We start from the raw sequence: 25062 nt of genomic DNA on the forward strand, positions 1-25062 counted from the left end.
TTTGCTTTAGCAGAAGCACAGTAGACTTTGCTCCAGGTCTGTAACTCTGTGAATATCTTTTTTGTTTCAAGGGTATTTTTTATAAACAACATATTACTAGATTTTTTTTTCTAATCCATTCCGTTCTCTTCTAGTTAAGAGATGCATTCATCCTACTGACCTTTACATTTATTGTTAATTGTATATTTCTTTCCGTTCTGTTCTCTTACACTTTTACTTCTGTTTCCTGCCACCTTTTTTATAAAGAAGAGAGTGGTGAGAGAGGAGTGTGCTCAGCATCATTTTTCAAGGTGTGGTATAATTTGCTTCTGTTCACCTGCTTCTAGCCCACTTACAGGTTGTTATTTATTTTTTTAAGCCCCTCTTTGATTACCACTCTCTTTAGAGTTTATTTTGCTTAAAACTGATCCCTCCCTTAATTTACTCTTTTATTCTCCCTTTTCTCTTCTCTAATTTTCTGCTGGTTTACCTGCTGAGTGAAATGTATCTTTTGTAGCTCTGTGTATGTTTTCTTCTTTCCTTTGTCCAGATCTGATAAAAGATAGGTTTAAGTGTCACCAACCCTTTCTTCTTCGTTTATAGAAATTTCTACTCCAATTATGTGAGATAACTTCCTCACCTTTTCTACCCCCTTCTGTTATTTTAAGATCATCAAAATATAACAGAACAACTCTTGGATTCTCTAATTATACTATGTATATCTTGATGATTACAGAGTTCTAAGGGGATACATGTATCATTTCCCTCTGTTAGAATGTAAATAGTTTATCAGTTACAAACCAAGGTCATTCATGACTGTTTGCTCATGTTCACTTTTTTAATGCTTCTCTTGATTTCTCTGTTTATATTTCAAACTTTCTATTTAGCTCTGGTCATTTTATCAAGAATAATTGGAAGACCTCTATTTTATTAAAGTTCTCTTCCTGCCTTCCTCCTACCTCCTGCAGTATCATACTCAGTTTTTCTGGTTAAGTTATTATTGGTTGTTAGCCTATTATCTTTTGCCTTCTGTACTATATCATATTCCAAACTCTCCACTCCTCTGTAGTGGTGTTTGCTAAATGTTGTATGAGTCTGACTGGCTCCTTGGTATTTTAATTTTCTTTCTTTTGCTGCTTGCAATTTTTTTCTTTGACCTGAAAACTCTGTATTTAGGCTTTAGAGTTTTCATTTTAGAGTTTCTTTCAGGAGATAACTGGTGTATTCTAGTTGAATTAATTCAAGCAGTGTTTTTCTTGGAATTTTTCTTGGAGATATTTTGAAATCATATATTTTCTTCTGGGTTTGTATCTTGAGTGTACTTGTTAAGTAGTTCTTTATGGTAGGATTATTATTATTTTGCTTATTCTGCTTTGTGATTTTGTTGGGCTTTGCATACTTCTACATAGAATGGGCTAAGCTTTGTATCATCTTAGGTTGCAGTGCTATCTTTTTAGGATATCGAGTGTTGTAGTATTTCAGGGTCTCAGGGTCATCTTATGCTAGGGACCTGTAAATTTTCAATATTTCCAAAGTGATGTCATATAGGGCAAAGTCTAGTCTAAGCAGTACCTTCCTAGTCTGAATTCTCCAAGTTCCTGATCTGGGTGTGGGTCTTAGCAACACTTTTTTTGGATTATCTCAGGTCTCAGCCATTATCAGCTAACTAACTGGAAGCTGGTATTGAGTAACAAAATTGAACTGGGACCCCATCTGTCCCATTGCAAAGCTTCTGGAACCAAAACCCTGTTCATTTCCTAGAGTCAGAACCACAGAGCTTCTGTTTGATTTTGAACTTGTTCCTAGCTTAGTACACAGCCTAGGGCTTTCTGAAATGGCACATCTAGGTGCAGGTTCCCTCTTAGTCCATATGATCTATAACCTGATCTATGACTGAATTATCAGTTTGTGACTTTTCCACAGCCAGCAAAGGTTGAATTCTTCAGTATATTCTTACTGTCTGGTCTAGGTCTAGACGTTTTTGCCCTGGTGCACAGCTACAGTTCTTTCTTTATGCAGTGCCCTCCTGGCCAGAATCCATCTCTAGGGTCCAGAAATCATTCTGCCAGTATGCTGACCTGGGCTAGAAATGTAATTTACTATGTTTTTTTCCCCCTTACATTTCCACATTAGCACTCAGTCTGGTACCTTTTCTAGATCTAAGTGGAAGGGGTTATGTTTTAGGAACCTGCCTATATTTATTCCTAGTACTCTGCTGTCTTAATGTCATTTCCATTATAAAATTTTATAATTTTATGTTGTTGGATCATTTGACATTGCCAAGGCTGTTGTGTCTTCAGTAGCTGTGGCCATAGCATACAAGAGAAGTTGCTAGGTCTCCATTGGGGGAAATTCCCAGGATGATGTCTGTAGGCATCATTACTATTAGGTAGTGTTACTATTATTAAGGATCTGGGGTTTAGGATTATGCAATATCTCCATCTAGGTATGAGAGGAAACCATGTTTAAGGTGGTGATGGTGGTGATCTGATTTGTCCTTAAATTTTCATCCCCTCTCTTTCTCTCAGGATATCTTCTTTCAGTTAGGCTGACTTGCCTTCCTTGTGGGTGGCAGTTAAAAGGGATGGCTCAACTCTTCTCCACAAGAGTTGCTTTCCTGGATAATATTTGTGACGGCTGGTCTCAGAGCAGGAATGGTGGTCTGGGAAGTGTTGCTACTCACAGGACTCTTGTGCTTAGAAATGCTTGGCCTCAGCAAGACAGTCTATGATAAACCCAGAGATCCCAGCTTTGAGACCAAAATCCAGTATGTGATAAAAACTGCCTGGAAAATTGGAAGACAGTATGGGAGAGATTAGGTTTGGATCAACATTTCACACCCTACACCAAGATAAACTCAGAATGGGCGAATGACCTGAATATAAAGAAGGAAACAATAAACAAATTATGTGGACACAGAATAGTATACATGTCAGACCTTTGGTAAAGGAAGGACCTTAAAACCAAGCAAAAGCTAGAAGAAACCACAAAATGTAAAATAAATAATTTTGATTACATCAAATTAAAAAGTTTTTGTACAAATAAAACCAATGCACCAAAATTAGAAGGGAAGCAATCAATTGGGAAACAATCTTCATAACAAAAACCTCTGACAGAGGTTTAATTATTCAAATTTATAAAGAGATAAACCAATTGTACAAAAAATCAAGCCATTCTCCAATTGATAAATGGGCAAGGGACACGAATAGGCATTTTTCAGACAAAGAAATCAAAACTATTAATAAGCACATGCAAAAGTGTTCTACATTTCTTATAATCAGAGAGATGCAAATCAAAACAACTCTGAGGTATCACCTCACCCCTAGCAGATTGGCTAACATGACAGCAAAGGAAAGTAATGAATGCTGGAGGGCATGTGGCAAAGTAGGGACATTAATGCATTGCTGGTGGAGTTGTGAATTAATCCAACCATTCTGGAGGGCAATTTGAAACTATGTCCAAAGGGCACTGAAAGACTGCCTACTCTTTGATCCAGCCATAGCACTGCTGGGTTTGTACCCCAAAGAGATAATAAGGAAAAAGACTTGAACAAGAATATTCATAGCTGCACTCATTGTGGTGGCAAAAAAATTAGAAAATGGGGGGATGCCCTTCAGTTGGGGAATGGCTGAACAAATTGTGGCATAGGTTGGTGATGGAATACTATTGTGTCAAAAGAATAATAAAGTGGAGGAATTCCATGGGAACTGGAACAACCTCCAGGAATTGATGCAGAGTGAGAGGAGCAGAACCAGGAAAACATTGTACACAGAGACCAATACACTGTGGTACAGTTGAATGTAATAGACTTCTCCATTAGTGGCAATGCAGTGATCCTGAACAACTTGGAGTGATCTATGAGAAAAAATACTCTCCAAATTCAGAGGGAAAACTGTGGGAGTAGAAACACCAAAGAAAAACAATTGCTTCAATACATGGGTCAAGGGGATATGGTTGGGGATATAGCCTAATGCAAATACCAACAATAAGAAAATAGGTTTTGATCAAGGACACATGGAATACCCAATGGAATTGCATGTTGGCTGTGGGGGGGGAGTTGAGGGGGAAAATAATATAATTCTTGTAACCAAGGAATAATGTTCTAAATTAAATAAATAAATTAACTTAAATTTAAAAAATGCTTGGAGTTCAGCAGCAATATTCATTACTTTGAACATGTACCTCCTTCTGGAAAACTTAATCTTGATTCTATAAGGCCCCAAGGCTGCTGTGGTCTCATTATCTAGGCTTATGAATTTTATATCCAGACAAAACCATTTTGGATATGTAGCCTTGTTTGGCAAGCCAGATCTCAGTAAGAAATTTCAGGTGTTTCGTTTAGTGGTTGGGGAGATTAACTGTAGCATTTGGAGGACATGTGTCAACTGAAATGTATACTCTTCAAGTATATTTACTTGATGTTTTCTTTGTCTTCTGATGGAAATAGATGCTCAGATTCAAAAAAGTGTTACAATAATAATTTGGAATTAGCCTGTTATCCAAGAATTTAAGGAAAGCAGTGTCAGACACATTGGAGCTCATAGGATAGGCTGGAAAAAGCACTTGATTTGGAATCAGAGGAGTCCCTGCTCTGCCACTATGTAACTATAGGCAGATCATTTCACCTTTCTGGACCTCAGTTTCCTCATCTGTACAATGAAGAGGCTGGATTAGTTTTAAGTTTCCTTATAAATAATCTTGCTTGTTCCCATGATCCCTAATCTGTATAGTCTACATCAGAAAGGATTCTTATGCCCTCCCCAAGATGATCCCTCCCTGCTTCCTGTCAGACATTGAATCCTGACCTGAAAAATTCTTGATCCAATAGAAAAACTCTCATTTTGGGGGGTTTTGGAAGTTGGGAAGATGAAATTTCCAGTTATCCTAGAGATTGTTCATCATGTGACCTTGTGTGAGCCACATTACTCATGGTTAAAGTTTTCTCTCTGTTTTTGAGAATATAGAAGAATGGATAGCTGAGGAGGATGAGGTAATAGGTGCTATGTAAGTTCCACACACTGTGAATATGGCATCTATATGTCTTTTTCTTCGCAAAAGAGATCATGTTTTAGACAATAGCTTCTGTTATTGGATGTGGTGGTGATTATTATTCATGATATTATTCCAAAAAAGCAGAAAGTTTGTCCAGGCTAAGTCATAAAACAGGTGGTAGCTGCTGGAAAAACAGCCAGTTATCTTAAATGTTTCAAGAGACAAGTCTTTCTTTCTGCAAGGGCAGCATGAATTGGGCAATATTTATTCAGGCAATAAGGTAGCCAAGGGCAGAACAATCCATTTGGATTATAATAGCATTATCTCAGGTGGGTGTATGGTATTCACTAGGGTATAAGGTTTGGGGAGAGTTCTACACTTTTAAAAATCTCCCAAGTGCCTTGAATCATTGAAGATTATTATTACAATTTGTTTTGAGAGACCAAGTTCCCTATGGAGAGGAGAAAAGAAACCAGCAAGAGTTTTGTGAATGATCTTTCCAACTATTGTTCCATCAAAATATCAACAACTAATAAAATATATTTATTATCATCTCTCCCTAGCTATTTAAATCATAATAACATATTAGGAAAGCAAAACCCAAGGTTTAGCCTATAAATACATATAGCAGAGGGGACCAGTCCTAAAGGAAATATTAATCATAGTTCTTAAGAAAAAAAATATCTTTTTCTATCTGGCCTCTTGTTTGTCAGGAGTTTAATACTCAACCTTCTCTAGATCTGCCAAGTTGCATAAAATAACTTTCTTATTTTCTCTTTCTCCTTTCTTCCTTCCTTTTTTCTTTTACCATCTCTTTCTTTTTCTTCTCTTCCTTCTCTTTCCCTTCCTTGCGTCATTTGTCCTTTTCTTCCTCATTTCCTTTTCTCCTCTCCTTTTCTTCCTTCCTTTTCCTCCATCCATCCATTTATCCATTCATTTAGCAAACATTAAGTAAGCTTTCACTGATTTGTAAAGCATGGTTCCCAGAATTTGGGAGCCAACGTAAGGATTCCTGCTCTCTTAGAATTCACTCTTTAGTAGGTGGATAAAATAGAAAAACAGATAACTATTAGTAATATTTTGGTAAGTATATCAATAGGGTATAAAATTTCCTTTTCCCTCTTTTTTCTTTCTCTTCCACTATTTCCTGTGCCTTCAAATATTGGTTTCTCTGCCTCACCAGGGAGAGAGGAGAACAAGCATATAATAGCAATATTGTTTGTATGGCGCAAAGTGCTGTTTTCTCCACACACCTGTAATATTATCAATTAAGTATCTGACTGATGGCTACCAACGATACAAGTTTATAACTTTGCCTTGGGTTTCTGAGAAGGCACAGTAGTGAAGTCAGGGAAAAAAATATTTTGGAGTTTTTTTTCCTCCACCCTCTTTTTTTCCCTCTCTTAGAACAACTTCTTATTCCAGTATCTCAATCAAATTATAACTTTACTAATTAGATAACAACAACACTGATAATAATACCCTGCCTATACTCACTACCTGGGAAGTCTAGGAAAATTATAACCACCAAAATCATTCTAGAGACATTTAGCTTCATATTCTGATTGAAATTCTTATTTATTGCCCCTGAGGTAATTATTAGTCAAGGTTAGTCCTTGGTTAACAATTTATTTGTTGGTCCATATGTCTGGATATTAACTACTAAATGGCAGTTAGAAAATAAGTCTTCTTAATTTGTCAACTAAAATAAGTTGGTGAAAACATACCTTCACCCTCCATTACCTAATTGTTGATGGCTGGACATATAGTGGATGGACAGTTGGCTTTGGAGTCATAAAGACCTGCCTCTAACACATATTAAGTTTGTCATCACGGGCAAGTCACTATTCTCTCTGTGCCTCTGGCAGTTTTTAGTTTGATGGAAAGTATTCTGGGTTTAGAAATCAAGAGAACCTGGACTCTTAATTCTAATCCTGCCATTTATTGTCTGTGTCTTTAGGCAAGCCAATTAATCTCTCTGTGCCTCAGTTTCCTTGTGTGAAACAAGGTAGCTGGCTAGATGGCTTCTAAAGCCCTTTCCAACTATGATCCTGTGATGTAGACTGGCTTCCTATTCTTTGGTATCTTCCTAATTTGAGGTGTCTTGGAATTGATAATAGAAATTAAGAGAGTATTGACTTGGAGACATGGGATTGGTTTCAGATCCTACTTCTGGTGGCCATTACATGACCATGGGCAAATAATTTAACACTACTGAGACTCTGAGCCAAGTGTCTTTTGATTCTCAAAATACAGTCCTTTGTGTAATGGTCAGGTATTAAAGTAAGGAGCAGGGAACTTTGAGTTTAGCTTGAATCATAGGATTTAGAGAATTTTAAAAAAGCTTCTAGTAGTACTCTTTTAAAAATGGATCATAGGATTTAGTGGTTGAAGGGACCTTAGATCTAATCTCATTTTAAAGATGAGGAAATTGAGGTTTTGAGAGGGTGAGTCTCATGAATAGTAATGTGATAGATCCAGGATTCAGACAGGTCTTTTCCATATCCAGTTGATGTACCAATATAAGTGTGCGGCACAGATGGCAGCCTGTTGAGTCCGTGGCAAAAGTGATTCCCATGGTCGGGTTGGAGAGGAGCTGGGCTTGAGGGGAGCATAGGTCACAGTGTGGCTGGTGCAGAGCTGGAGGGGAGCAGAGAACTGGGGCCACTCCCCTATCCCTCTTATCACCTGACCCTCTGCCCAGCAGCCCAATGGGAGTGCTGGTTTCCTCCCATGTCTGGGGTATGGGGGCAATGTGTGGAGGCAGGGCAAAACAGTCTTGGGGATGGTGTGGGACATTGCACTTGGTCTCTATTGGGAGTTTCAAAAAAGGACTGGGACTGCAGTTTGAATCCTGACACTTTCACTTAGTACCCATGTTACCTTGAGCAAGGCATTCAGCCTATAAAATCCTCAATTTCCTCAACTGTAAAATGACATGGCAGGACAAAATGTTCTCTATCACTCTGCTGAAAATCATATTTTATTAAGATTAATCTAATGGTGCCGGATAGGTTGTGGCCAGGAGAAACATTTTTAAAAATCCATCTCCTTTTTACCTCTAATTATTGGGAGGCAATAGACTGGGACAGGGGTACTAAATTCCTACCCCACAGATTCTCTTGATCCAGACAAGTGGAGAGAAGTCACATTTTTGGATTAGTCAGTCTCAGAAACTGCTTTTCTTATTCACTAAATTCTCAGTGCTTCAGAATAAAGCCCTAGAAGAACGAGAAGGAAATGAGATTCAAATGTTTTGTTTCAAAGAGAGTGAAGGAACATGTGGTCAGTCTACTGCAAGGAACCAGGTGGATGGGGAGGATAAGACCAAGTGTTTAATGAAGGAAGTAAAGATGTGATCTCTGTCTCTTAGAACTTGTGAAGTTGTAATGAGAAGGGCTGCTTCTTTTTCAGTGACATTTTATGAATTATCCCTGATTGGTATCAGTTTTTAGTAGATCTTTGTATTATACCTGCCTCTCCCTTCTGAGATGAATTAATGGCAAAATATTGTAACTTGGTATTTTTAGACAAATATACAAATTAACCACTTCCTTTCAAATGAGTTTAGAGCCTTTGAAAGAAAAAAGTGATTCTTAGGGACAACAGAGACCTCCCAAATGACCAGAGCTCAAAGATTCTTTCCTCAAACCAGCTGGTGATGATGAAGTCACCTCCTCCATTCCTTTTCTTTACTAATGGTGCTGGCATTTGCTGCCTCAGCAAATGTAGGGTGGGCACTAGCCAATGATTGGCAGCTGACACCTGTCAGCTCTTACTCTCTCTTCACAAATGCAAACTTGGCAAATGCAGAAGAAGGTCAGGGACTAAAAACCAAGACCCCAGTGCTAAGGAATAACGAGCCTGCTGGGCCAAGACATACACTCTGCGTTCAATCAAGTCATGTCTGGCAGCACTTAGGTTAATCAGGTTCAAGTGCATTTTTTCAAACATATGAAAACTGTTAAGTGTAACAGCAAAGTGTAAACTATCAGGGGGAGGAAACATCAGTTTGTCTCTTGCTCTCCTTCCTTCTCCCACAGTGAAAGTCTCTCTGTATCTCTATGTCTCTTTCTCTCTCCCTCTCTCTCTGTCTTTCTTGCTCTTTCTCGTATGTATACATATATATAGCATATACATATGTGTGCTGGAAAATCAGGTCTGCCAACCTTTGTAAACTTTCAGTAGAGTGCATTTGGGGGCATTCTTGTGGTTACATCTTATGTTTGCTACAGAGCCTTTACTGATTTATGTCAAAATGAATGTGTAAATGAGAGAAGTAAGAAAGGTTTTTTTTGTTTGTTTTTTTTTTAACCCATACCTTCTGTCTTGGAGCCAATACTGTGTATTGTGGTAAGGGCTAGGCAATGGGGGTCAAGTGACTTGCCCAGGGTCACACAGCTGGGAAGTGGCTGAGGCCAGATTTGAACCTAGGACCTCCCGACTCTAGGCCTAGTTCTCAATCCACTGAGCTACCCAGCTGCCCCCTAGAAAGGTTTCTTATAAGCAGACAGGAGATACAAATTCTCATTGCCACTCTGCTAGTCATTCATTGTATGACATGTGGTACAGAGGAAGAAATGCTTAAGTCAGAGTCACAGCAAAACTGAGTTTGAATTTTGATTCTGCTGATTAGGACCTGGGTTGCATTTTAGCCAAGCCTCAATCTCTCTGGATCATAGTTCCTCATTTATAAAATAAGGGCATTGGAGTAAATTAGTGTTTCTCAAACTGCTGTAAGGAACTCTTCAACACCTTGTGGTTTTTTTTTATGAACCTTTTGTTGTTTGTTAAGTGAATTAAAATAATAATTTTAGAGGATTTTACATTAAGAAGTCTGCCAAAGTCTTGTTTAAACTAGTTCTTGGGCTGTGGAAAAGTTTGAGAACCACTAGACTCTATGATCTCTGAGCTCTCTTTTATCTCTGAGATTCTCCACTTTTAGGATACAAGAAAGGAATTTGTGTGTGTGTGTGTGTGTGTGTGTAATTTGGCTATTTTTCACTTAAAAGTTATTATCTTTGTTAGTAATACTGGCATATTTATACCTTTTAAAGTACTTATTAGTCTATTACAGTGTTATGGGCTCATTAACCCCACCAAGGATAGAACAAGAAAAAAACATGTTTCAGTTGAAGTGTGGGGAATTTAGACTAGGTATAAAAAATCAAAACAAAACCCTAATATTTCACTTCAAAGAATCAAAACACAAGAATAATTTCCTGATAAAAGAGCAGTGAACTGTCATGAAGAAATATTGATGTGACTAGGATCTCATTTGTAAATTGGGGACACTCCAATTTGGTCTTTGAAATTTAATATGAAATTTTCAAATTCACTCAGTTACTTAGAATTCTTTGGTTCTGTGGGTAGACAGAATGAGGGGAGGTTATCTAGTCCAGTGGTATATATTAAAAATAGAAATGGGGGCCACTAAATTGTATATAAGAATCCCTAGAGGCTATGTACTGACATTATCTATGTATTTTATTGTATTTTTATTTATCTTGTTAAATATTTTCCAACTACATTTTAATTTGATTCCAGGTATGCTAATGCTACATGTTTAACATCTGATGTATTCTATTCTCTTACCTTTATGCCTAAGCTTTACTAGTTAGGTGAACATACATTGTTTTCAGAGACTTTATTTACAGAAAGGGATTATCATGTTATTCTATGCCTTTCCAATCAGATAGATAGATAGATAGATAGATAGATAGATAGATAGATAGATAGATAGATAGATAGAGCGAGCATTGTTCTGGGTACTTTGCCATCTTGAGAATACAAATCCAAATTTAAAAAAAGACAAACTCTCCCTGCAGAGAGCTTGCATTCTAATAAGGGAAGACAATATTCTGAGTGACTCCCAAGTCCAGTCATTCAGATGGCTAGCATTTGTTACGGGTCTATTGTGGGGGAACTTGAGGTGAACCCTCAGGGTTTGGGAAGGATAACCTTTGCAAGAGTGCAAGACTCCAAAATTTTGCTTATAAAAAGAGAAATTTATTAATTTAGAAGTAATGTTGAATCCAGACAGGAGGACAGCATAGATGGGAAGCTGCCTCCTAGAGGGCATCCATTCTGGTCTTTCTACTTTTTACAACAGTGAAGATGTAACTTCAGAGTCGTATGCACTGAAGCACCAAGTGGGGGAGGTTTGCCTGAAGACGTAGGGAGTGACCCTCAGAGTTTAGGGGACAGATACAACTTAGATGCAACCCAATGGTATCAAGGCATAGCTTGGAGGTGTATCTCTATGTCCATCTCAAATCTAAAGGACAATCCAAGAAGGATAATCCTCTCAGGGTCTTATGGAGTTATCAGATGTTTTGGGTTAGTAGTCACAAGAATGTAAGGGAACAAAGGAATTTTCCTGCTTACAGTTCCCTGAAACCCTTATATAATTTGGAGGTACAATGTCCCATGCCAGGTCTACTACATGCTATGTGCTGTGCACCTTTTAGGAATACAAAGGCAAGAGTAAAAATGCCTTATCTTTGGGGAGCTTGCACTCTGAATATCCAGTGCTCTTCTACAGAATAAATAATTTCTTCCTGCAGTGAAAATCCAAGTCCAGGATATAACCCAGAGAATAGAATATTGTGTGTGAGAGTCCTGAGGGTTGGATGACTTTGAGCATTGACAACTAGGTAAATGGGGATGATAATAATAATACAACAATGCTCATGGAGTTATTGTAAGGATTCAAATGAGGTTTTTTATGTTTGTGTATATGTGTAGAACTTTATAAACCTTCATGCATACATATATATATCTGTATAATTTTATAAGCCTTTATATGTTTTATATACATAAGCTCTTATGACAACAGGTTTGGAGGGGTCTCAGATGAGGTGCAAGTACAGGAATGCATATAGATTTAACTTTAACTACTAAGATTTGGGAGAGTCCGAGGGGATTGGAGAAGACTCGGGAGAGAAGGAAACTCTATGGTCTTTCTCAGATTGGGGTGGATTGGGTTAAAACCTTCCGGAATTGTGTAAAACAATTCTGAACTCAATAAACTGCTGATGGAAGGTTGATTAACTTGAAGAAATACAATAAACAGATACCGTGTCATGTTGTTGGCTTTATAGCAAATGCCTGTTTTCTCCTTGGGATTACAACAGCCTTTGCTTTTCTTTGATTTTGAGATGTTATTTTCAATTTCTCTTTTGTTATATGAGTCTCTTCAAACAGCTCTGAAAAGGCCCCTGACTTTTTCCTATTGGAAGGTCTGCATTTAAAAATTTGGCTTGGTCTCAACACATCACCTGTTAGTTGTTATGTGCCTAATTCTGCAAGCCATGACTTCATCTCCCTAAAGGGAAGATAGACAAAAGGCTTCAATACAACAGATATGGTTTAGTTCAAGAAATTAAAAAAAAATTAAAAAAAACCAACCCAAACCTAAGCCTTTGGTCTCTGGATGAACTCGAAAAGTAGACCTGTCAAAGGTACTCACATTCTGACAGCTGGTTAGGGGCTGAAAAGGCTGCCAAATCACACTGTTATTCAAGGCTACAGGAATTTTGTCAGAACAGCCTTTAAAATATCATGTTCAATGAGGGACATTTAGACTGTTGAGGAATCTGTCAAGATTGCTGCTCTGGGGAGAGAAAAGGATGCCTTGTCTCCTAGGCCTGGGGTCACTGCAAATGATGCAGCTGGAAGGTCATGAAGTGTGGGTGAGCTTGGTCCAATGTGGATTTTAAAGCTGGAGAAACTGAGAAAGTGAGCTGGCTAAATCTAAGATGTTTTGGAAATAAGAATTGATGAGATGGAAGAGAATTTCTCATCTTTTCAATCTGTCTTGCTATTCAGCTGCAACTTTTGTAATTAGTAAACTTGCCCTTCCTTTTTATGCCCCTGAGACTTCCCTCCAGGTTCTGATAAATTCATGGTGGGCTTTTTTTTTTTTTTTAAACCCTTACTTTCCATCTTAGAACCAATAAGGCAGAAGAATAGTGAGGGCTAAGCAACAGGGTTTAAGTGACTTGCCCAGGGTCACACAGCTAGGAAGTGTCTGAGACCAGATTTGATCCTAGAACCTCCTGTCTCTAGGCCTGATTCTCAATCCTCTGAACTAACTAGCTACCCCCTCATGGTATGCTTTTTTTAAAATAGGATTTTTTTTTTTTTGTCTGTGGATCAGAAATGACCCAACAAAGGCAGCAGTGAATTTGATTGTAAGCCACATAAGGGGTCCTTTTTTTTTTTTTTTTTGGTCTTTTCTTCTGTTACTTTCCTCTTGGTTTCCTTGGTTCTTAAATTCAGATTCCTTTTGTACCAAGAAGAGTCACTTGTGACACCTAGGAATTCCTTCCCAGTCTGTATCCAAAAGTTGAGGTGGTTTTCAAACTATCCATTTTGTCAGTCTGCCTTTTGAGCTGTGAATCCCAGGGTATTCTTGGCTCCTGAGATTTTCTTTTCCCTTAATCCAGCTACAGTCAGGAAATTCAGATATGCACAAAACCTTCCCCAAAACAAATTAACTTAGGAAAACCTTCCCCTGAAAGAGTTGGGCTCAGTTCAAGTTTTGGTTCTGATTTAATGCAAAACAGTGCACCTCCTGCTGAAAATCACCAAGGTTTTGGTAGAGTTGATGCAAATGGTATGTAGAGTCATTTTGGGGAGCAGAATTTGGCTGTTAATAATTTAGTGTACAGCTTGGTGCCTAAAGTCTCCATGACCTTGTGTCTTGTTAGAGCTGAAAAAGGAAGGGCTTACCCATTTGCAGAAAAACAAAGCCTTCTTTGCTGCTTTTATTTGTATTTTGTATTTCTCTTTTCCTTTGACTTCTTTGTCCATATCTCTTTATTTTGATGCTCTCCTCCTTTTCTCCTAACTCTTCCTCTTCTCTGTAATTTGTCTCCCTCTTTTCTTTTTCCCCTTTCCTTCTCTCTTTTGTTCTTTCCCTCTCACCTTTCTTCCTTCACCCCTTTTCCCTTTCTCTCCTACCTTTCTGTCCCATTGTCTTATTACCTCTTTCTCTCTTTCCCCCTCCCCACTGCTTTTTTATCCCCACTCCCCCTTCTCCCTCTTGGACTTCACACTGCCCTCCAGGAATGAGAAGGGAATTATTGTATCATGCTCTGGCTGCCAGCATTTGGCATCTCCTTTTTTCACTTAGTTATAGGCCATTTGCTGCCTTGTCTTTTACCAGGGAAGCATTTTTAGGGCTTTTTTTTCCTAAAGAGTGTGGAAGAAGACTGTGTTAGAAACTTAGAAAGGATGGCAGATGTTTAGGGGTTTATTTTGTTTGGGGTCTTTGTGCTCATTTTCCCTTGCCATTGTGAAACGTGTAGCCATCCATATAGGGGGAGGAGGGGATGGGCGTGGAGTATGATTTTGAAAAGGTGTGTCTTGGGGTACTGTGTCTTGTGTGTCCCTTGATGAAGGGGTTGCTATAGCAACTGTCCATCTGGAGAAGAAAAGTGTCTGAGTAAACAGTTATAAACATCCAGAGGATAACCACGAGTACTCCCTTTGTGTAGTCCTCATATCACATAAAGGAATTTTCAAATTCACGTGGAAGGGAAGAAGTGATAGGGAGTGTGCCTGTTTACTACCCTGACAATCCTTGTTGCCTTTGTTTGGACTCCATTTTGTATTGTTTGATTTTTGGGTTCCATTTTGGATTGTATCATAGAATGATATGCAGCTCCCTATGAAGGGAGCAATATTGGCTGGACAAAGTTCACAATAGCCCATGGCAATGGTTCCATTTATTTTGGAGTCCTGGATTTTTTGTTCTTCCTCTGCTTTTTGGATGATCAGGAGTTAGAAAAAGAGCAAGTGATCAATTTTTTTGGTGAAAGGAAAGAGAAGAATGAAACTTGGGAACAATTTAAGAGATTATTTAATCTAACTGCTTCATTTTGTATGAGCTAACAAACAGATGGAGAAGATTTAAGTTTTCCCAAGATTACAATAGTAAATGGTGGAGCTGGAATTAGAATGCAAAACTTATGATACCAAACCTAGTACAGTACTTTTTTTCAGTTACACTATGTGGCAGGACTAAATAGTATGTTAGAACAGGAAGTGTCACTGGGCAAGTCACTTAACTTCTTTCAGCCTCAGTTTCCTGATCTGTAAAATGAGCAGATTGTACTCAGTGGTCTCAAAAGCTGCTTTCAGCTCTAAATGTATCATTCTGTGCATAACAAGGCTAGCAAGCTTTTCTCAGCTAAATAACTAAATGGTTATTGAAAGGAGAAATTAAGGCCTATTAAGGACTTGCTCAAAATCACAATGATAACAAATAGTAGAGGTAGTACTTGAACTCTAGTGTTTATCATTCTAAGGCAAGTTCTTCATTACTATACAAGGCAGAAAGAAGCTATTGGAAAAAGGTGGAAGAAATTGGAAAAAAGGAGAAAAATATGGGATCAGTATCCTTTAGCAGTCAAGAATGAAGCCTAGGGCATAAGGGTAAGAGTTAGGTTAGAAAGAAGTCCATATCTTATTCTGAAATTGTAGTGTAGTTAGGGAATAGGTATAGGGGATATAAATATGTGTAAGAGAAAAGTGCATGTGGTAGGTATGGGAGCTTATATTAGATTGCCTCCATTTTTTAGTAAAAGAGAAGTCAAGGCCATTTTTCAAGAATGAAGGGAAGAGAATGGAAATGGAATTGGGATTTTGAGAAATCAAGGGAAGATCTGGAATAAGTGTGTTTGTTGATGATGTGTGCTAATGAGAGGTGAATAAATGAATTCCCAGGTATAAGCCCTCTTTTAAAAACAGGCCTATAGAAGAATAGAGATTTGCTTGTCAAGACCATACAGCTAATCAGCAGAATAGGATTATCTTTTTTGAGCCTAGGTCCTCTCATCCTAAATCTTTCTCCAACATCAAGACCTAGAACCATGTGAATTTATAGTGTAAGATATCTGTGAAGCAGTGGGAGAAAGAAGTCTTGGACATAACAAACTTGGAAAGGAGCTTGGGTTTTCCCTCAATTTTGGGAAAGTGGACCAGAATTTGGATAGCCCACATGCAAAGTCTTCTGCTTTGATAATCACTTTCCTACTCCTTCTTTTAGAATATCTATATCCACTTGTGTTGTCCAGAATTTTGAACATCACTATTAAGTAAACATCATTGTATTTCCTTGGTAGGATAACTGAGGCTGCTGAAGTTTCAGCAATAAGGTAATTGGGCAGGAAGTACAGAAACAAGAAAATAAGGATTATCCCTGGATCCCAGGTTGTCCCTCTTCAAACCATTGAACTGTCTTTTCTTACCTTTATCACTTCCCTATCCAGATGAAAATGAAAAAAATCCAACTGTTCATACCTGTCCTTTTCAATTCTAGGCTCAACTTTCTCTAGTCATGGTTACATTGGCCCTATAAGTATTGGAACCTATTAGTTTTTTGCATTAGAGTAACAGGGTAAAAAGGGAAGAGAAAAAAAAACAAACCTTTCTTCTCTAATTTACCCTATAAATTCCTTTCTTCTCTAACACTTTCAACAGCCACAGCTCCCCCTCTTTGCATCCTCTTACAGGGAACCCCCTCATGCTGTTTACCAGACAGGAAAGAAAGTAGGATACCTCAACTTCTCTAAACGGCTATTAGAAAACCATAACTTCAAACTGAATTTCCTGCTGAAGGAACAGTATTTAGCAGACCTGCTTTCTGTGAGAGCAACATTTTTTTTTGTATGATGAACAAATACATCAATCATCTGTGGTGAAATGCTCCCCTGTCCTTCCTCCTTCCCCACATATCCCTGTTACTTTGTTCAGATTTTTAGCTATGAAATGACCTGTTAGCCTATTCATATGCAGAATCAGAGCATCACAGATTAGGGGATAGAAAAGATTTTTGAAGCCATTGAGTCCAATTCCCTTATTTTACAGAGCAGAAAACTGAAGCTGGGAGAGATTAAGTGACTTGCCTGGGGTCACAGAGTAAAAGTGTTTGAAGTAGAATTTCTATTCATATCTTCTTGACTCCAGTTCTCTACCACACCTACCACCTAACTTAACTATGCTGATGAGATCCTGAACATATTGGTACCCAAATCTTCCAGGTACCTATGTAGTCAACCACATCAAGGAAAGATGCAAGAAAAGAAAGAGAAAGAGGAGAGATGATTACTACCCAATAGGAAAACCTTCACAAAGTATCTCTTAACCAGGGCCATTTGACAGATCCTAGTAATACTTGAGACCCACCTTGCAATTTGCCTAATTCTTGCTTATTGACCCCAGTTTGAAAGCTATTGTGGTATTTTGTTTCAGTGTCTGGCAAATTATGCCTGAACTGAGTGAGACACCTCTGTCATGGAAACAAGTAAGTTTGTGTAATTGCTGTTTTGCTTGATGAGTGGAAAAGAAATATAGTAAAAATTGATCTGGCCAGCAAACTTTGATTTAGTTTCAGCATATCTGATAATTACTGATAGACTGAAATTGGTTGAGTGATCAGAACTATTGCCCTTTATGTCCTGCTAAATGGAGCAGTTACATCATCCTCTACTTAACAAAAAGGGAGATACTTAAAATGACCTTGTGATAATGGAGTCATGTCTTTCTCTACTTAACACAAAAATAAATACTTAAAATGATTGGTGGATGCAAAAGACTTGGTTGGAATTAGGAGACTTGGACATTTATTAGCTTTGTGGCCCAGACAGATTATTATTTTTGAACTTGATTTCCTCATTTTTGGAATGACAATGATGATCCTCAGGCTATCCACCTCATAGGACTTTTATAAGGAAAGCAATTTGTAACCATTAAGGTGGTTCAGAAATGTGAACTATGACAAATCAAGAACACAAAACATGTAGATCTCTCTTACACTTTTGGTTGACTTCTGTCATTTTACAGCTACTCTAATGTAACCATATACTGAAAGAGACTTTCAAAAGCTTTTTGCCTCTGCCAGAAAAGGGGAATCATGATACAAACTTTCATTTTTATCTCATTTTATTTCTGTGATGTTCTTTATTCCTTGCCTATTAAGTACAACTCCCATATCGGATTCCATCATGGTTTTTTGTTTTATTCTCCTGGAGCAGGTCTTTTTCTTAGGTCATACATATTCATAAGATCAGAGGATCACCAAGAAAGTAATTATCCAAAGGAATTTTTTTTAAGTGTATAGGGCCTGTATTAAAAACCTCTGATCTAGTACAACTTATTAATTTTATAGATGAAAAAACTGAGGTCCATACAGGGGAAGTGACTTTGTGACTTGTCTAAGGTCATAATTTAGCTTATCTATATCTATCTATCTGTCTATCGGTCTGTCTATCAAGGCTAGAATTTTAATTGATTTCAAATCCAATGTTTTGTTATACTGTGCTGCCCAACATTCACAGTTCATTTAGGATCCAAGGTGAGACACAAAGAAATTAAATGACTTTGCCCAAGGTCAATAGGTAATAAAAGGAAGATCTAAGATTTGAACCCAGGTCCTTGGGCTGAAAATCCACTATTCCTTCTACTTCATCTTGTGGGAAACTTGCTCTCTTGACTGTGAACAACTTCTTAGTGATTCAGAAGCAAATCTCTGTAAACAGGTAACCTAACATTTCTTTCATTTAATGGGATGAATGAACATTCATTCATTCATTCATACAGTAAGCATCTCAAATTTTTCTGTGCAAATACTTGGTACTCTATGTCAGGAATACAGAGTTTAAATCAGATCTGATTCTGCCCTAATGGAGTTTAGAGTAGAACTTAATGATTGTATAGTCTCATTAAAAGGGTGAACATCTCTGAAACCCAAGGAAAGAGTTTATCAACAATCAGAGGGATTAAGAATAGCTACCTTCATAGAACAAATAACATTTGAATTGGGTTTTAAAGGATAGTCAGGAATTCAGCTGATAAAAGGGAGGAAGAACTTTAGGAAAAGAGAAACATATGAGTAAAGAATTACATATAGCACAGAGTGTGTTCAGGGTATAGAAAATAGCACAGTTTGGTGGTATCCAGGGAAATCACATAAAATAAGGCTGGAACTAATAATGAGGTAACATATAGCACTTAAAGGTTTGCAAAGCATTTTACATAAATTATTTCATTTGATCCATAAACCCATGAGGTAGGTTTTACTTAAGTTTCTTGTTTTTTCCAAAAAAAGTTTTATTAGTAGTACATTTTGCTTTTTACATTATAGTTTCCTGGTTTTAGCCTTCCACCCCACCCTGACAAATACATATGCAATAAATCTTTTCCTTGTAATTAAGAAAGTCAAACAAAACCAAGATGTATGGTAATCTTATAGAATATGCAACATTCTGAACCCATATTTCCCACCTCTGTTGAAAGGAAAAAAGTTGTCTTTTATCATCTGACTTCTGAGTTCAATATTAGTTTTTGAACTGAGTTTTACTACTTCTTGTACATCATTTACATTATTGTATAGTCAGTCATATTGACCTTCTGGTTCTATTTTCTTTGCTTGGCATTAATTTGTAAAATCTTCCTACGTTTCTCTGAATTCATGTTTTTTGTTTCTTAGGGCCCTGTATAATCCTACTTAATTAATAAACCACAAATACTTGCCCAGTTGATGGGCATTCACTTTTCAGTTTTGTTTTTAGTTTTATTGCTACACTCTCCTTCAAGTGACAAAGATATAGTTAAGAATATATTTCTATATGTTTTGCATAATAATACATGTATAACCCATATCGATTTGCTGTAAACTCCAGGATGGTGGTGGAGGGAAACAACATGAATCATATAACTTTGGAAAATTTATGTGGAAATTTGTTATTAAAATAAAATAAAGACATAAAAATAAAATATATTTCTAGCCATTTAGGAAGATTCCTAGTTATGGCTCTGTAGAAGGAAGGAAATTGCCATTTATTCCTAAACACCCTAGGTATCTGGAACTAGGTATCCTAGGTTCAAATCTGGCCTCAGACACTTCCCAGCTATGTGACCCTGGGCAAGTCACTTAACCCCCATTGCCTAACCCTTAATACTCTTCTGCCTTGGAACCAATACACAGTATTGATTCCAAGATGGAAGGTAAGGGTTTAAAAAAAAAAAAGCTAGTGGCTTTTATAAAGTAGAATGCAAGTAGAAAAATAATTTCAATGGTGGAGGGGTAGACTCTCTAGCCCCTCCTGTATTTAGTTACCTTAGGTCTCTTTGGTATCCTCTCTTTCCCTTCTATCTTTCTGTCTGTCTGGCTACCTACCTGCCTGTCTCTCTTTTTCTGCTTATTAGCTTTTGAGAGCTAAAGAATTAAGAATTATATGCAGTTTTTACTTAGCTTGGACCAGTAAACACAGTTAATCTTTTCTAAGTTCAATGAGAATAAACTTAGTGACAGACCTTGACGTGACTGAGAATCTCTTCAAAAAGCTAAGTTATCCTAGGACTGATCATAAATTTGGTTCAATTACCTTGTAGATGGTGTCTCTCTGAAGACAGCTCTTAAATCAGGTACACAGGAAAAGGCCAGTCAGCATAGCTAATATGACTTCTAAAAAGCAGTAAGTAACAGATACTTATAAAACAATAGATATGTATTTAATAAACAGTTGTCATTATGGTAATAATATGTTTATAAAGATCATTTCCTTTATTGTCATCATATGCAATAATTTCTCTGGAAAATATAGGCCAAAAGACCTCAGTCTCAGTTAAGTTCTATATTATGCACACAAAGGCTGTGCTTGCCATTCAGTTACAACTTAACCTATCTGCTATTGTTTCTTAAGTGGTAAAATGAGTGGGTTGAACTAGCGGCCTCTGAGGTCCTTCTGTGTCTAAGTCAGTGATATTATACATGATCAGTTAATGGTTTTGTAAATGCTCTCTTGCTGCTCAGATTACCTTACTAGCTAGTCTGTGCAGGGGTTATATTCACCAATGGAATTTAAATTCTCTCAAAAGCAGAGATTGTGTTGTTTTTCATCTTCAACTCTAGTATGCATCACAGTGACTTGCATCTAGTAAGTAGGTACTAAGTAAAGTATTTGTTGAATTCATTTGAATGAACAGATTTTTATTGAGTACTTTCTGTGTACAAGGCATCAGAGTCCATGCTGAGCACTGAGGTGAGCAAGGCCATTAGTTATAAATATTGGAGTCCCTGCCTTTAAGGAGCTCATAAACTAGTTAGGGAAATAAAACACAAAAATCCAAAAACATTTTTAAAAAGACATTTTTTTTAAACAAATGGATATCACAAACAAGACATAACATAATTATAGGCCAAAAACATAGCCTAAGAAGTAGGTATTAGAGGAAGTTGGAAGTATTAAGGATCACCATGGACTAGAGAGAAATAAGGAAATAGGAGCTATGTAAACCAAATCTTGAAAAATGGCTAGTTTTGGATAGGTGCGGCGTAGTGGTGGGGGCGGGGGGGGGTGCATTTCTGCTGAGTAATGGCTTGAGCTCAGTGTAAAAGTTCTCTACGTGGGTTTAAGGATTGGGGAGGAAAGCAATTTCGTTAAAACACAATGCTTAGAAAGGTGAGTAGTAGGTAATAACATTCTTGAGAAGGGCTCTAGATGGTGAAATTAAGGAGACCTGGTTTCAAGTCTCAGTTCCTTTGTGAACAAGAACAGGTCGTTTTTATCATTTGGAGATTTGAGTTTCTCATCTGTTGTGAAATACGGAGAATAAAATCGATTATCTCTCAGGTACCTTCCAAATCCAATGTTCTGTGATTCTATTGATGCTAGAAGAAGAAATCTCATGCTCAGGGGTATATCTTATCTGATCAGTATCTCTCATTTTAAAATCTCTCATATCCAAGACAAGAAATGGTCTAAGCTTTAGAGGTTCTTGGGATAAGAATGTTAAAACTTCTGAGTTTGATTTTCTCAGACATGTTCACTCAATTCATGCTCACTAACTGAAATATAGAGAGTGAGCAAGAGAAGGGTCTCTCAGCATCACATATCACCCCCTGCCTCATATTGGTGGGTAAACCCCCCCTCCCCCCGAAAGTCACTTAATCACTCTCAGCCTCAGTTTTCTCATCTGTAAAATGGGAATAATAATACTTATAGTTCTTACCCCACAGGATTGTTGTGAGTGGTAAATGAGGACAGTATGGATAGTGCTTTGCAAACCTTGGTGCACTGTTCACGGTAAATTTTAATGATGATGATGTGCTTTGGGAACTGCACTCATGTATGGATCCTTCTTCGGAAACTATTCTGAAGCTTTATAGCCTCACTGGTCTAGTCTCTATGTCCTTTGTGTCATAGTATTCAGATCATTGACTGATCTCATTAACAGTGTGTCCTTTGAAGTGAGAAGGCATTAGTAATTCTGGCCTTCAAGAAGGTTGTCACAGATTTTAGCAGATGGAGAGTCCTAGAATAATAATATCCTGCTAGTAATTCAGTTTGGTCACATATTTAGGTCTACAAAATACTTTCCTTATATGATGTAGGTAAATAGTGCATGCTTCAGCACTCCTTTTTTATAGACAAAGAAGCTAAAACTGAAGGAAGGAGTGTGCATAGAGTTATCCAGCTAGTAAGGGTTAGATCTGAGATAACATTAATAATTGCTGACATTTAGGCAGCACTTAAATATTTACAAAACACTTTATTATCTCATGCATCCAATCCAGTATCCTTTCCATCATATCATGTTGACTATAAAATTAGCTGATGTTTACTTACGGTGCTTATAACTTTTTTATTATTATTTCATTTTTTAATTACTTATGGTGTTTATAAAATGCCTTATATGAGCATCTTATTTAGTCATTATATTAACCTGAAATATTATAAATATTATCATTCCCTCCATGAACAGATGAGAAAGCTGAAGCATAGGGAGATTAAGTGCTTTAACCAGGGTCATAAATGTGAACCCCCATGTCTCCTGACTGTAAATGAGCCTGGATTTGTTACTGCCTTAGACAAGAGTCCTCAACCTCATCTAATTTAAGGCCTTCATTTCACAGAGAAGAAAACTGGGACTTAGAAAGGGGAAGAAACTAGTGATTGAATTGGTACTTGAGGAAGTACCATTCTATGAGGCATCACTATCCATAGTATTGCTTCATATAGCAAGGTTCTGGAAGATAATTTTCTCACATTACCACATTGAGTTAGATAATTGGTGGCTAAGTTGCAGTATCTAAAAGAGGAAGTTATGATATATGACACAGAGAGATCTAACTAACTAACTGTGATACTAACCAAGAGCTAAATTTTTCTCCCTCTCCCCATCCACAGCAGAAATTTTGGAACTGGCTGGAAATGCAGCAAGAGACAACAAGAAGGGAAGAGTCACTCCTCGACACATCCTTTTGGCTGTGGCCAATGATGAGGAATTAAACCAGGTAGGAGCACAAAATAGCCTGTGCCATGGACATGTCTTAGGTAGATTTCAGGTGGTTGATCACTTTGGAAGTTCTTTCATTCAATCAAAAGTTCTAGCAAATAGTCCAATTTTTTAGAGATTTAGAATAACCTTATCAGCCTCTCCTTCCTCCAAATCCCTGAAGAATGGAGTTAGCATCAGGGATGACCACCTCTTTGATGTCTCTTTCATTTACCTAGAACCTCATAGCCTACTGGCCAGGGCTAATTCTTTTTAATGATTGTTTTCAAGAGATGCTTTAGTTGAAAAACCATTTTACCTGTAGTGATGTGGGCTGCATTTTGACTTCTAAAACCACAAATTAACATTAGCTTTATTGTATTGTGTTTTTATTTATTTTGTTTAACATTTCCCAGTTACATGTTAAGCTGATTCTGAGCATTTGGGAGGAGCCATGAGTTTATACCTCTGCTACAGTCTACCTGCTAATAAGCCTCTCAGGACTTAGCTGGTCTGGTCCTTAGGCAATAGAAATGTGCAGTTTGTCAAGTAGCTCTCACTCAGATTCTTTTTAGCTGACTAAAGCTTGTGCTCCTCTGACAAAGACTTAGAGAACTCAGTATCACCACCACTCTACAATGAACTATTCAAGTAGGAGTACAGTATAGGGTTCTTGAAGGAATAGAACCATTGTTATTATAAATTCTCTCTCCTAGTGAAACACAAGGGCAAAAGTTGTATTCCATACATGGCAATTCATGTCTCATGTTAATTTTAAATTTCTCTTGATTACACAAAATGGGAGAGGAGAGGCTCTGGACCATTGGCATTTGCAGGTGTCACATACCTGCTTGTGAGAGCCTATTAAGAGTTCCATGTGAACATTTACACCTCAGAAATTGGCCAGTGATACAAATCAGGGTTTGACTATTGTTTTGCTTATTGTCTAGTCTTAAGAAAATAATGGAGAAAGTGTTAATAATGAAGATTAATCTTAAAATTGTGTCATGTATACCTTTTTTTTTTGGAGAGCTGGTTATTAATCATTTATCAGCCCCTCTGATCTGGAGTGAAACAAGGTATGTACAGTTTGAAGGAGGAAAAGTACTATATAAGTGCAAAGAACACAGAAGAAGTGGATGAAAAATTCATTCTTTTTTCAGTGCTTGAATCCTTGTGTATGACAGTGGGGGGAAGTGTGGCATCTATTGAAAATGAGTCCTTAGAATCTCAGAATTGGAAGGAATCTTAAAGGTCATGTAGTAAAACTTCCTGTCCACAGTTTAGGAATACATGATATAGGTTCCTTGATGGAGAGGTCCACTGGGGGAAAAAGCTTTTTTTTTTTTTCTTTAAATCAGAAAACTTATCTTCTTGCCCCAGCTTAGTCAGAGGACCTTTTCCTTTCTACATCCCAATTTCGGGTGACCCTTAAGTTCCCTGTTCTGACCTTCCCAGATTCTAGATGATTAGCTTCAGTATGAAAAAGCTATCATTGAGCAGGCCTGGGATATTGATTTATAATGTGCTACTCTGGTTTGCTGACAGCTGTTAAAGGGGGTCACCATCGCCAGTGGAGGTGTTTTACCAAATATCCACCCAGAATTGCTAGCAAAGAAGAGAGGATCCAAAGGCAAACTGGAAGCCATCATTACCCCACCTCCAGCCAAAAAGGCCAAATCTCCATCTCAGAAGAAACCTGTGTCAAAGAAAGCAGGAGGCAAGAAAGGACCCAGGAAATCTAAGGTACACTGTTTCTGTCAGGCTACCATAGGAGACCTCAGGCTTAGAATCCAATTCAAG

General features: G+C 37.6%; 1 protein-coding gene across 4 annotated transcripts in view; it reads left to right on the plus strand.

The window, feature by feature from the left end:
• The window catches only part of LOC100014238 (core histone macro-H2A.1), a 102349-nt gene that overhangs the window by 37814 nt on the left and 39473 nt on the right, over positions 1-25062 (plus strand). For all 4 annotated transcript variants that reach the window (XM_001365207.5, XM_001365149.5, XM_007473361.3 and 1 more), the window contains exons 3-4: positions 23172-23278; positions 24808-25005. In XM_001365207.5, the coding sequence (XP_001365244.1) occupies positions 23172-23278; positions 24808-25005 (305 nt within the window). The remainder of the gene's footprint in view (positions 1-23171; positions 23279-24807; positions 25006-25062) is intronic.

The sequence above is a fragment of the Monodelphis domestica genome, chromosome 1 (assembly GCF_027887165.1).
Source record: "Monodelphis domestica isolate mMonDom1 chromosome 1, mMonDom1.pri, whole genome shotgun sequence".
NCBI lineage: Eukaryota > Metazoa > Chordata > Mammalia > Didelphimorphia > Didelphidae > Monodelphis > Monodelphis domestica.